Here is a 14,499-nt window from a genome sequence, read left to right on the forward strand (position 1 = left end):
GTCCACCTTGTGGGTGGATCTTCCACACTGCATTTTCCGGTACGTCGCCTCCACTCCACAACCTTGCTGCCTCATCGGCCGTCTACCTTGATGATTGGCATTATTTGCCCTCAATCACCAAGTATGCCTATTGAAACCTTCTGTCAGTCCCATCCCAATCCGATCTTCTTACCGCATTGCCTCATCATCATGTCTAATTTTACCTAACCCATATAAAAATCACCATTTAGATTGTCAGCCGGAGGACTCAACGACTTGGTGCAGTGTCCACTATGCCTGGAGGTGTTCCACAATCCGAAAATGCTGCCTTGTCAGCACACCTTCTGTTTGGCTTGCCTGTTAGTCTATATTGCCGGTTCGTACTACTTTTCGCATTATTCTTTAATAAACGCTTCGACAAATAGAACGCATATAGTCAGCGTCAAATAGTTGGTGACACCCAAAGTGACTAAAGTGTTGATAAACACAACCTTATTCCCATTGTAACAAAGACGTGTCGCGAACTTTTTGTCTACTTTGGGTGTCACAAACTATTGGACGCTGATTTTACCTAGCTAGCGCATGAGGCTAAATGCTCTCTATCTATAGCCTCACGTCGCGCTATAGTCCGTAGAATGTGGATAGTTCATATCAAAATACAGCACCGGCGCTAGCAGTACACATCATGAAGTGGTCGGACTGGCCGACTCGAGATCCGAGGAACGCGGGTTCGAATCCTACCGCCGCTTGACTATTGTGGTGCGCCCACTCGTAACACAAGCTTATTTAGCTGAATACGAGGGGCTAACGGGACTATTAATAATTTGTGCAATACAAATTGCTAATAATCTTTTTATTAAAAAAAATAGGTACGCAACGCTCTACAACTCTATTAACGCTATAACACGATAAATGCGCTTTCTTTTTGGCGAAGCCTTAAATTCTATCCAATAAAGTTCTAATTGTCCTTAATTCCACAGACCAGCCAATAATCGACTGCCCGATCTGCTACACCAGGATCCAAATACGGGGCCCTAACTACGTGAACGATCTGCCTTCCAACTTGTATATAGATTCCTTGTTGACTTACGTCGGCCTGGGCAATGATGCTGAAACTAAGAACCCTACGTTGTCTGCTCCTACCACTCCACCAGTTAATGGTTCCACATCAGGGCAGAGCGTGGAACTGTTCGCGGGAGGAACTAGGTGTTCTCAGTGCAAGACTGTGTGTGATGCAGTCGATGTGTGCAGCTGTGTGCATTGTAAGATGGTAAGTGTTGCTAGTGCTATATGTTGGGTATAAAAAGTGAAACCTTACCTATAAAAAATGAACACTAAATAATTATCAATATTTTCGTTCGTGTCAGCCGAAAGACGTCCACAGCTGGACAAAGACCTCCCCCAAGGATTTCCACAAAGACCGGTCCTGCGCCTCTCGCGACCTTCACCAGATAGTCGGTCTACCTAGAGGAAGGCCTGCCCCTACGTCTTCTGGCTCGTGGTCGCCACCCGAGAACTTTTCCGCCCCAACGGCCATCAGCTCTACAAGCTATGTGCCCCGCCCACTGCCACTTGATTTTAGTGATTCTGCGGACTATGTCAGTCACATCTTACCCTTAACGATAAAAAATAAATTTTAGTTCATAAATGGTTTTATTGCAGAGTTTCTGTCGTGTCTGTTGGGCCCAGCACTTGGATGACATGAGAACTCAAATAGGATCGATTTTGAAGCAACTTGAATCTGCTTCGAATCGTCTGGAACATAAAAGGGAGCATTTTACTGTAAGTATAGTTTTTGTATCTAAAGTTATAATTATTTATTTTAAACTTTATTGCACATAGAGCATATGGCATTCTCTCCAGTCAACTTTTGGGCCATGCAGAAATTAGAGTTAGGTATTAGAGCTTCAGTAACTAAAAGCTGAATTACTAAATTAAATATGTTGCTAAACATTGTCAGGATCGTTGCGAGCGTATAACAGAACAAATAAATGTAGCAGCAGAAGAGAAGATCAGTGCCATAATCGCAGAGAAAGAGAAATTGTTGAAAGAGACAGTTGATCTGCAGAAGACTGGGGACCTCACCGCTCTAGCTCTGAAGACTTCGCTGGAGGAAGCAAAAGCAGTTGCCGCGAGGGAGATGGCGGATACCAAAACTGATGATGAGAGAAAGGTATAAACTATTTTCAGACAAGTATTAATTTAGTTTAGCAACGAAATTGAATACGGCACTTAGCCCCTTAGTAAGTCAAGACAAGTCTTGTAAACCGAACGATACAATACCCGCAACAGTTCTCTAACTTAGCTCAATCGAAATGCCATCCGAAACGCAGAATAATTTCATCATCAGGTTAATTTTAGTCTCGATTGCAGGAGAACAACCCTCGATAATTTCCCTGACACAAATTGGCCTACACTCCATACCTACGCTGGCCAGACGGGTTGTGAAAGCGAGGAGTAGGCACATAAGTACTTCAATGAGGGTTTTCGCGTATGAAAAATCCGCCAGATGGCAATACGTAGACGCAAGGTCCAAATGCTGCATGATTGGTTATTTTTGACATGACATTGACAGATATGTCAAAATCCACCAATCACGCAGCAGTCAGACCCCACATCCACGTCCCGCCATCTAGCGGATCTTTAATGCGCGAAAACCCTCATTCAGATCAATTCGATCAATCAGGTTTATTAAACCAATTAAGTAGAAGCAATTACACTGTCTCCTTAACCAAATTAGTGTTCGTTATTAAAAAAGTGTTGTTTTAATTTTCAGGTGGCAACCTTCGTGAACCTCCACCAAAACGCCTTGCAGATCCTATCAGAGGTTTCCAAGTGGGACACCGACAGTTTCGTGTTCGACAAAGAAGGGTTCCGCATAGAGATCGACTCGGCAACGCCTGTGGACGCGGAATCGGATGACCCGATACCAGAGGGGGCTAAACAGAATAACCCTCTTGAGAGCGAGGATACACTGTTTCTGCATTACAGGTAAGAAAGGAGAGTGAATAGGCACTTACAGGGCAGATAATGTACCATACTAGACTGCATCTCACTTAATACCAGGTGGCATTGCGGTCAAATACCTGCCTTGATAAGCATAAAAAGAGTTTATATTATAGGTAGAGTTTGATTAGTGAAAGGTGGCTAGGAAAGAGCAGTAATTTCAAAAATCTTGCTGAATTTTTCAGTCAGAATCAGACTGTAGTTTTGTACAATCGCTAGCATAATATATTATTATGATACTTCTTGTTAGTTAGCACTTTTAATTACAACTACATAGGATGCCACACTGTCATGTTACCTATTAGGTACTTACTTATGTAATAAATAGACGTGCATGCGCTTGAGCAATGTTTCGGATATGAAATTGCTTTGTAGAAGTAACAGGCGCTTTGTTAACTTGTACGAGTTTCGTCCGTGTGAGTTGGTAATTTCCAAATCTCCTTTACCTATTCACAACGAGGAAGCTCTTGGCCTGCATCTCATTTGATTGTAGTGGAAGCTAAATTCCTCACCTGGAACTGGCTATCTTACTTCTAACTATCGAAATACAACACTTCACTGGTTGGGTTTTTTTTGGCGGTCAAGCTGTAGATCCTGACTACACAGGAGTTGAAGCGGTGGGAATAGTCCCGTACCGAAACACAACTATGCTGTTTACAATTTTTGTGTTTTAGTTAGGTCAATTTTTCATGGTGTTTACGAAGTTAGTTATGCACCTTGTAAGTAATGCTGTATTTTTGTGTTCTAATGGCATAGGCTGTGTTGGTTGTTCTCAAATAACTAAACCACTTTATCAGGTCTCGCAACTTCGTCCCCCACTACGTTTGGCGTAAAGCGTCCAGACCAGGCGGTGTAGCCATCAGTCCTTGGAGCGGGCACCTCTATGTATGCGGCATGGACATCCACTGTGTGCTTGTGGTAGAACGGTCCCAGGCCAAGGTCGTGAGGCGGCTCACGAATGAGGACATGCTGTGTCCTGTTCAGATCGCGTTCATGAAGAGCTTGGGAGAGGTGTATGTGACTGGTTAGTATCCTTCCAGAAGAACATATTGGCACTGACGTTATTGTAGAATTTAACTAAGAACTTGCCGTTGGGCTCATGAGGCAGAAAGGTTCGGAAATGGATGCCATGTCCCGTAGGGAAAATCTTACAAAAGTTACAAGAAACCGCTGGTTGCAGACCGCTTCAGACCGGTCAATCTAGATTCATTGGGCCTCCCTCTACCTAGTCAGCAGCGGAACTCCCTAAAATTATGACGAAGATCATAGGTATCTGCCGTATATCCAAAAGAAGTACCATCATTTGTACAGGTTGGCCCAGAAAGAAATACACTTTTAAACATTCAAGGAAAAAAGAATTGTGTAATTTTGTAGAACTTTGTTTATTAAAATTTAAAGAAAATTTTACGGGCCACCCTGTATATCGGACTACATTTTTACGCCTCAAGGTGCCACAATATCTATAGCGTGGCCCATTGCTGATCTTTGATGTCCAATAATGATTATGGGCAGCGCAGGACCGTTCATTATAGAAAACCTTGGGGGAGGCCTTTGTCCAGCAGTGGACGTCATTTGGCTGAAACGAACGAACGAATGATTGTATTGTAGTGAGTCAGTCCTCAACTGTCTTTTCTCGTTCCAGACAAATGGAAGCACTGCATCCACGTTTTTTCCAAAGACGGCGAGTTCTTACGAACTGTGGGCCAGAAGGGCAGCCGCCCGGGTATGTTCAGATCGCCTGAGGGCATCGCGACTGACAACGCGAACCAACTGCTGTATGTGGTTGATACGGGGAATGATAGGGTGCAAGTAAGTTATCATAGTGTTGTAATTATAAAAAAATCTCAAAAAGTCTTTTGGTATTGCCATGTTATAAACTGGTTGTATGAAATAATTGACGAAATTATCATGAGGCAATTTTGATGTGAGAAACACTATAAATATTGTTATAGGGTGTCAGCAAGATTTCAAATTTAAATTGGAGCCACTTTTTCCTGAATTTACGGAAGAGCCTCTTTATGAAGATTTGTTTTTATGTGCTTAGGTTTTCTTCAAAGCTGTGTACAGAAGAGTTTGACTGTTAAAAAGAGTAAAGGCCTATTCAGACCTAAGCGGTATTCGCTACCGTCTGCGGCAGACAAAACCCAGTGGGTATGCGGTAATAATACTTTTGGTGCCGGTTGGTGGGCACCATAAAACATCTTGTATCAGTGACTTTTGTAGAGATTCTATGAAAATATAACTCGCGCTAAGTTTGATAACGTGGTTTATTCATAAGCTTAAACACAGTACATTTTACTTGCACAATTATTTATAATTCGCGGGCGAGTCTAATAGTACGAAGTGTCATCTGGCGGCCGCCTGCCTAGCCAGTCCTCATGTTGGTAAGCCGAAGCAGTATTGCCAACCACACGATGACATTTCGCTACACCACCCCCCTACGGAGTAAAAAGGAGAATTATTATCAGTACACCGAGATAACAATTATATTTAACATTAATGTAAAGGAGTGGTGTTCATACAAATAAAATAAGTGAACTTGTAAAAGATTTTAACCTATTTACACATCACAACCCGTGAGAAAAAAGAAAACCAAAAGAAACAATACCCTTAAACTATGTTACATACAGTCTACCGACATTTGAAAATAAGATAATAAATATCCTTTGTTTTGATAAATTTGAAAAATAAAAATAATAATAAAAGCTTATTTACAAATCTAAAATAGTCTTAAATCTAACCTTTCGACCAGATCGAGTGGTTATGGGCTGCTGGGGCAAAGTATCTACAGGGCTAGGAGGTTGCATTGATACTGAAGGTTTATTAGGGATAGGGGTGGTGGGTTTAAGAAGGCTAGAGTTAAAATCGGATGAAATATACGCAGGCTTAGTACGATCGATGCTAACTTCTTGTTCTTTGCCAGATACGTCAATGGTAATGGTTTTGTTATTCCGTTTTAACACCTTATAGGGACCAGTATATGGTGGTTGAAGAGATCGACGTACTGTGTCGTCCCGTAGAAAAATATGAGTAGATTTTTCTAAATCTTTGAAAACAAAAGACCTTGGATTTGAGTGTCGAGTCGCGGGAGTGGGACGTATTGCTGCCATGATTGACCGCAGACTAGCGATAAACTCCTCTGAGGTTTCCTTAGGTGAGCAGTCGGAAATCAAGAGTTCTCCAGGAAGACGCAATGGTTCTCCATACACAAGCTCAGCTGAGGAACATTCTAAATCTTCCTTAAGAGCCGAACGTATCCCTAATAGAAGAACCAAAGGCAGGGCACGATACCAAGAGTCTTGGTGGCACATAAGAGCTGCTTTTAATTGTCGATGAAGTCGTTCCACCATACCATTCGCTTGGGGATGATAGCTGGTGGTTCTTATGCGTTTAGTGGCAGTTATAGACATCAGTTTGCTGAAAAGCGCCGATTCAAACTGCCGGCCTTGGTCTGTGGTGATGGTTGCCGGTACGCCAAATCGAGCAATCCACCCGTGGATGAGCCGTTCAGACACTTCTTCAGCAGTGATACCGACCATTGGAAACGCCTCAGGCCAACGTGAAAACCTATCTATTGCTGTGAGGCAGTAAGAATATCCATTAGAAATTGGCATAGGCCCTATAATATCAATATGGATGTGTCTAAACCTTGCCGTTGGCGTGGAAAAAGTTTCCAGGGGAGAGAAAACATGCCGGGTAACTTTGCATTTTTGACATGCCAGACATTCTCTTGACCATTGCCGACAATCTTTGTTCATCCCAGGCCAAACGTAACGGTCCGAAACCAGCCGTGCGGTAGCAGAAGTACCCGGATGACTGAGGTTGTGGAGGTGGTTAAAAGTTGCTCGACGAAATGAAGGTGTCAGGAAAGGTCGAGGTTTGCCAGTAGACATGTCACAATAAATTTTAGTGTTGGTTCCTGGGACTGCTACTTTAGATAATTTCAGGCTCGATCCATTTTGAAGTAAATTAGCTAGCTCAGCATCGGATTCTTGGGATTTTTCTAAAGATTCAAAATCCTGCCCTAGCGCAATGGCGTCAACACGGGATAAAGCATCCGCTACCACATCATCCTGACCCTTGACATATTGAATATCAGTAGTAAACTGAGCTATAAAAGATAATTGGTTTAATTGTGGAGGCGGAAGTTTTTCTCGGCGTTGAGTGAAGGCATAGAGCAAAGGTTTGTGATCCGTATACACTGTTGCATGCTGAACTTCTAGAATATGTCGAAAATGTTGAACACTTTCGTATACCGCTAGGAGCTCTCTATAGTAAGCTGGTAATGCAGCCTGTTTGGGAGTCAGTTTTTTGCTGAAGAAGGCTAAAGGTTGCCATTCTCTATTGACCTTTTGTTGAAGACAGGCACCAACGTGGGAGCTTGAAGCATCTGTAAAAAGGCCCAATGATGCCTCTTGATGGGGATGGGCTAAAAGAGCGACAGAAGACAAACTTTTTTTACACGCTTCAAAATGTTGTAACAATTCCGATGACCATATAAATGGCTTCGCACCTTTTCCACCAATAGCTGTCAGCGCATCAATAAGGGGTGCTTGATGTTGGGCTGCGTTAGGTAAAAATCTTCGATAAAAGTTAATCATCCCTAGAAACCGTCGCAAGCCTTGCACCGTCTTTGGAGGTGGAAAATCAACGAGGTCTTTGATACGGTTCTCTGGGGGAAGAGTACCCTCTGCATTTATTGTGTAGCCCAAGAAAGTAACTTGCTTCTTTCCCAAAACACATTTTGTTGGATTTATCACCATCCCATAATCATGAAGCCTCTGAAAAAGTATTCTGAGATGTTCTTTGTGCTCCGACATGCTCTTTGAAAAGATTAGAATGTCATCAACATAGGCAAAACAAAAGTTCAAACCACGCACAACCTCATCTACGAACCTTTGGAAGGTTTGTGCCGCGTTCCTAAGTCCAAAACTCATGAGAGGGAACTCGTACAGGCCAAATGGAGTTGCAATGGCTGTTTTGCACACGTCGTCTGGGTGGACAGGAATTTGATGATATGCCTTTGCTAAATCCACTGTACTAAAAATAGTTGATCCAGCCAAATTATGGCTGAAATCCCCTATGTGCTTTACGGGATAAGAGTCAGGAATGGTGCGAGCATTTAGGGCGCGATAATCCCCACACGGGCGCCATGATGAGTCCTTTTTGGGTGCCAAATGCAATGGTGAGGCCCAGGGACTATTAGAAGGGCGTGCAATTCCACACTTAACCATTTCTTCAAATTCTTTCTTTGCAACTAAAAGCTTCTGAGGAGCTAGACGACGGGGACGACAGCTGACCGGAGGACCTTTGGTTGTCAAAATATGGTGTACCGTGTTGTGTTTTACCTGTGTTGGGAGACCTGGAGGACGAGTGAGGTCTGGAAATTCCCGTAAGAGATCCGCGAAAGGAGAGTCGTTTTGAAAAATAGCTTTGACACTTTGCTGATGATGAGACGAGACGCTTGCTGGCGATGTTAGCCCTGTACTACCGTCTCTTAGAAGTTTATGTCGACAATCAGGTAAAAGGTTATAATAAGCTAAGAAATCAGATCCCACGATTGCCATTTCTACATCTGCAATAACGAAATTCCACTTAAAATCACGTCTTAGTCCGAAATTGAGAATTAACGTGCGACAACCATAAGTATTAATTGAAGAGCCATTAGCTGCACTTAGCTGAAACCCTGTGGGTTTGTGGTGAATCTTCAAGAATTTTTTTGGAAATATGCACAGATCAGATCCTGTATCGAGCAAAAACTGTACCTTGCTATTTTTATCCGTGATGAAAAGACGGCGACTAGTATAACTGCAATCAGATGTCGCCATCACTGATTGCCGTCTTGATTTCCCGAAGAGGTCCAGGAACACGGTTCTATACATTTCTTAGCCTTCGGTCCGAAACGGTAATGATACCAACAGAAAGGCCGTGCTCTAGATGAAGATGATGCTCTAGAACTCGAGTTCGAGCGAGATCGTGAGGAGTCTCTTCTTGACTTATGCTGCGTAGAAAGAGCCGCTACCTGACTAGTAAGAGTTTGCAGTTGAGAGGTAATTTCGGCTAAATCAAAAGCTTGTGAAGGCATTTTTACGGCACTTACAGTGATTGGGGACACTTCAATGATTTTATCTGCAATTTCTGCAATTTTGTCCAGGGGCAATTCAGCTTGGGTGGCTAAAATGGCTTGAATATTGAAAGGTAAACGATGTAACCAAAGTTCTCGCAAAATTGTATCATCTGAAAGAGTTTTACCTGCCAGAGATCTCAGATGACGAAGGAACTGTGTGGGCTTGCGGTCTCCTATTTCCTCCCCCGAAATGAGTTGCCTAACCCGCTGAGCTTCCGAAATTGAAAACCGACCTATCATTTCTCTTTTGATCCAATCATAACGCTGGCCTTTAGGTGGAGGGTTAGTGACGAGGTCTTCAACCTCATTCGCTAGTCTGGAGTCAATCTGGGCTACAACATAATTATATTTAGTCTCATCGGCAGAAATCTGAGATAAAGCAAATTGTGCCTCTATATGAGCAAACCAAGCTGCGGGACGGTCTACCCAAAATGGGGCCAATTTTGGGCTGATTGCCAATGATTTGGGGACATCGCTTACTTGCGGTGGATCTGCAGATGGTTGCGCGGAAAGCCTATTTTGTAAATCCGCATTTTGTTGCAGCAATGCGTTATTTTGAACTAAAAGTTCTTCCAAACGATCTTGTAATTCTTTAAATTCTGCCATATTACAAACCTGGTTAGATTATTCTTAAAAATAAAATGTTATAATTTAAGTGAAAACAATTAAATTAATTAAACTTAAGAAAGAAAATAAAACCTTTTTTGTGCAATAACAATACGCAGAATTTTGAATAGTAAAAACAAAACTCCTTAAAATTTTTTTAAAAAAAGTTTCAGACAGACAGAAAGTCAATGCATAAACACACCCAGCTGTTTTAGGGACAATGGCGGCAAAACAAAAACACCAACTATGCCGTAGGTACACTTACTGAACTACCAAAACTATTTATTACGTATGATACTACTTGCATGTCCTTTTCACTGTATGATCCTCATGAATAGAAGTCCTGAATCTTGCTTGTTAACGTAGTCTGATTGAACTCTTGAAACACTGGATGTGGTTGGTTACACGTAAAATTTGCACGGCCAAAACCCGTCCTTTTCATTTAGCCGATGTTGAAGATGAAATCCAAGGCAATCTTGACTGTGTTTTAATTTCGTAGCATGATGTATTTACAGTGCTGATTGCAATAGTAATGTACTTGTACTGTATCCTTGTTTCGTGGTCAGACGCGTCGGGGTCACCAATTTGGTGCCGGTTGGTGGGCACCATAAAACATCTAGTATCAGTGACTTTTGTAGAGATTCTATGAAAATATAACTCGCGCTAAGTTTGATAACGTGGTTTATTCATAAGCTTAAACACAGTACATTTTACTTGCACAATTATTTATAATTCGCGGGCGAGTCTAATAGTACGAAGTGTCATCTGGCGGCCGCCTGCCTAGCCAGTCCTCATGTTGGTAAGCCGAAGCAGTATTGCCAACCACACGATGACATTTCGCTACATACTTTTCAGACCTAAGCGGTATTCGCTACCGTCTGCGGCAGAGAAAACGCTCTAGCCGCGGTACTTGATACTAAATACCTGAGCGAAACCCGCGCGGTATGTACCTCTACCCACAGCGGCAGCGAATATCGCTCAGGTCGTTCTAGCCGCGATACTTGATACTAAATACCTGAGCGAAACCCGCGCGGTATGTACCCACAGCGTCAGCGAATATCGCTCAGGTTTGAATAGGCCTTAATAGATAAAAAAATGTGACCACTAAAAGCATTACCATAACTAAACCACTAAACATAAAAGACTCGCCGTAAATTATTTTCGCTTGCAACACTTTCCTTAAAATGATATATTGACTACGCCACTGTTCTTTCCAGATCCTCCAGCCCGATGGAAAATTCGTGGACCACCTCGGCGTAGCATCCAAACTACAGCCTATCAATACTACCTCAGTCTGGACCTCATCAGAGGTCAACTGCACCGAACTAAACGCACCTACCAGTGTAGCCGTCACATCTGACCGCGTAATCGTCTTGGACAGCGGAAATAAACGCATAAAGATATACAATAAAGAGAATAAGAGTAAAATAATAGAGTTCGGGTCTATGGGTCAAAGGAAAGGGCAGTTCAGGCAACCAGAAGTACTAGCTGTCGACCCGTTAGGGTTCATTCTAGTGGGTGATTCAGGGAATTGCCGCGTTCAAGTCTTCAAACAAAATGGGCAGTTGGTAAGGGTCTTTGGAGGAGTAGGATCAGCTCCAGGTAGATTTGGCTGGATATCAGGCATTTACGTGACCAAACAACTTGATGTAATTATTAGCGATACGAAGAACCATTGCGTTAATTTTTTCTGATATGATTTGATGAGATTTCGTTGTGTTAACCAGTTGGTCAATTTATTTTTAGATAAGTAGGTACTACGGGTTTTTGTAGTCGATCCAGCAGTAAATTACTATTCTAACTAATGACCGCTCGATTTTGTATAACGCCTACAGTGGTCCCAGGTTCTTATCCCGCTGGGTATGATAGTGCAAAAACATGATTATTGTTAATAATAAATTGGTAATATTAGTGAAACACAGTAATTAATAACAATATTTTATTAATGGAAACAAATTCCGAAAATAAAAGTTACAATGATATCTCTTACTGATATAGCACGATCATATTTATAAATAAAGATTTAGCACTAAAATGAGTTTAATTTTCATATTTCAACTAATCATATCACAATATAAGATTCATAGTTTTTTCGTAGCGTAACCAAATACATTAGCATTGATGGAGATTGAAATTAGTGAACATTTCAGGCCAAAAAGGAGGCATGTAAATAAACTATAGCTACGAAAATTATAAAATTCTAGACATCTATTAATGTTATACATATTGTTACATGTCAATTTTATGGACGTCACAGCTACAATTCCGAATCATTGAAATATAGTTCCAATATACTGAACTGTCCTATCCATGACATTGACAGCGGGGCGCCACCGTCAATAACGGATCGCTGGTTCCGTTCGAAACCATAATCCCCTCTGTCATTGAGTTTGGAAGGACAGTTCAGCGTGGGTCATCTATACAATAAACGATATACAAGGTGTAATTTTCTTAGAGCTACATTACTCTAAAATACATACTACCATTGCTGTAAAACCGTAGACAGTTATATTTTACATAAAAATGTGCTAAAAACACATCCTATAAATATTTATTAATTTAGTTCCGTAGAAAATTTAATAACAAATGTATATTTGCACTAAAGACAAATTATGATTTAATCAATTCAAAGTAGGAAGAGCTGAATCCAGTTTAATTGGTAGTATATCGGTGTTTACACCCTGTATATCCAACGTTATGTCTAACATAGATAAAAATACGTCTGTTTACAATATTGAATACTAAATACATGGCTTATATCAGTCTCGATTAGGTGGTATTATATTACTAATATAACTAACGTTATTTACAATTTCGAAACTGATACGTTGTCGTTAAACTAAAAACAATGAGATATAATTAATGAGAATTCATTACACTTAATTAAATTAAAGCTATAGTAATATGGGCCGATTGAAGGCCGAGTGGAGAAGGCCTGATTCTGCTAACTCTTGAAATAGTCGGGCCCAGGCCACATAACTTAAGAGCTTAGTTTGGTACGTCATAAGGTGCAATTTTGCATCAATGTGTACTGTGTAGTTCGAAGTGCTGTCACTGCTTGGTTAACCTTTTATTTTTATAGAAGTTATAAGATTATCCACTAAACTTGAAGGCAGAAAACAGTATGATATCATGAATATACATCAAACGCACTCGCTAGCGACTACGAAAAAATATATGACAGATTGAACAGCGCCCTTAGCGGTTAGTTACAAGAACTAACATTCATAGATTTTTTTACGCACTCGCTAGCGATAACATTAAATGTAAACTCATGGTAAAGCTGCAAACAGCAATAATTCAGGCAGCGTAGCACCAACTAACGATAAAACTAAGTTCTTCTCTGTTGGGACATAATAAAAGATTATAAAACATTCAGCTGTCAAATAAATAATTTTTTCTACTTTGACAGCTCAAAAGAACCTCTATCTCTCTTTATCTAACTAAAGAAGAAATTAGATAGAAAAGAGTGTCAGCACAGAATCGGACCTATGATTTAGGGTGGGAAATTTTAACCAGCAAATTTTTATTATTATAATTTGTGACATTTAAGACTAAACAATGTGTAAATAGTTAAATGTATAATGGAATAAAATATAAGAACATGGCATACAATGACACATATAGATTCGACGAAATTAATATTAATTAAGAGGTAGAAGAAATTGATCTTGTTTCAGCTAAACCATTTTTAGTGTGTGTAGTTCTTCTATTAAGTTAGCGCGTTAATTTATAACTATTTTTACAATGCAATAATTGAATAATCCAACGAATATTTTTTAATAAGTAAAAAGGCAAGGTAACATTTTATTATACGACATATTGCCATTAGCACCATACGCCGTCAAAAATGTAGTAAAGTTAATTTTAGAAATAATTACAAAGCCTCATAATTTATCGTTTTCATATTATGCAATAATTGCATAAAAAAATTTAAAAGACCAGATGACTACTGGTACCTTTATTCAGCACCTTTAGTTCTTTAAAAAGAAAGTAAGTACTTACAGTCAAATAAATAAAATTATAAGATACTGTCATTATTCAATTTTCTCCTGAGCAATTATCAAAATTGCAAATTAAAGTCACATCAGTTCCAAATCTGAGCAAAAAATAAATTGCTTGTTATTTACACTATGACTGTTTGGCAAAACATTTAAATCTTAAACCATAAATTGTTAAAATAAAAAAATATTAAGATCAAAAATTCATAATAAGATCAAATATTCACAGCAATATTCATGATCTACTGATTAAGATTGATTCTCATCATATCGTCTTTTTAAAATCTCTCACTTACTGCAAAACTAGACACAATAGAAATATTTTCATGAGAAATCGAATAGGGTATATGCAATAATATGCATAGCGAACGATCTGAAATAACATTTATTGATTCTTACAACTAAGATGATGTGTAAAAAAGTATACAAATCTAACAAATAAAAACAAGTTTTATGAAAATAACGATTAGTGATTATTCGATTGGTCACACCTAAATAATTTAAAGTTGGTTTAGACTTTAGAAGATTACTATTACGTCAAAAAAAAGTTTATCGTTGTATCTCATTGCTGCAAAAACTTCTTTGAATTCTACTAGACAAGCTGTTAAAAGTTAAAAATAGCGGGTGTGCAGTTAAATCATAACGTTTTATAGGATTACTATGAACGATATGTGTGCTTGTTTATTGACCAATTATTCGCAGCCAGGCTAGGATGCGCGCCATTTTAAAATTTTATCGACGATTTTAGACGACAAACGTAAGGATTTATCGCGCTAAATC

General features: G+C 40.0%; 1 protein-coding gene across 1 annotated transcript; it reads left to right on the plus strand.

Moving 5' to 3' along the window:
- Positions 1-879: 879 nt before the first annotated feature.
- On the plus strand, positions 880-11,753 carry LOC135079941 (tripartite motif-containing protein 2-like). Its single transcript, XM_063974585.1, has 7 exons — positions 880-1,249; positions 1,642-1,761; positions 1,940-2,152; positions 2,756-2,970; positions 3,783-4,009; positions 4,628-4,794; positions 10,936-11,753. The coding sequence occupies exons 1-7, from the start codon at positions 1,247-1,249 to the stop codon at positions 11,410-11,412; spliced, it is 1,422 nt and encodes a 473-aa protein (XP_063830655.1). The 5' UTR covers positions 880-1,246; the 3' UTR covers positions 11,413-11,753.
- Positions 11,754-14,499: the final 2,746 nt, after the last annotated feature.

Source organism: Ostrinia nubilalis, chromosome 17 (assembly GCF_963855985.1).
Source record: "Ostrinia nubilalis chromosome 17, ilOstNubi1.1, whole genome shotgun sequence".
Classification (NCBI taxonomy): domain Eukaryota; kingdom Metazoa; phylum Arthropoda; class Insecta; order Lepidoptera; family Crambidae; genus Ostrinia; species Ostrinia nubilalis.

What these genes read in the sequence shown, in the direction of transcription:
- LOC135079941 (XM_063974585.1), top strand. An exon ending in ATAAAAGGGAGCATTTTACT is followed by an intron (nt 1,762 to 1,939) that starts GTAAGTATAGTT and finishes AAACATTGTCAG; the next exon opens with GATCGTTGCGAGCGTATAAC. An exon ending in ACACTGTTTCTGCATTACAG is followed by an intron (nt 2,971 to 3,782) that starts GTAAGAAAGGAG and finishes CCACTTTATCAG; the next exon opens with GTCTCGCAACTTCGTCCCCC.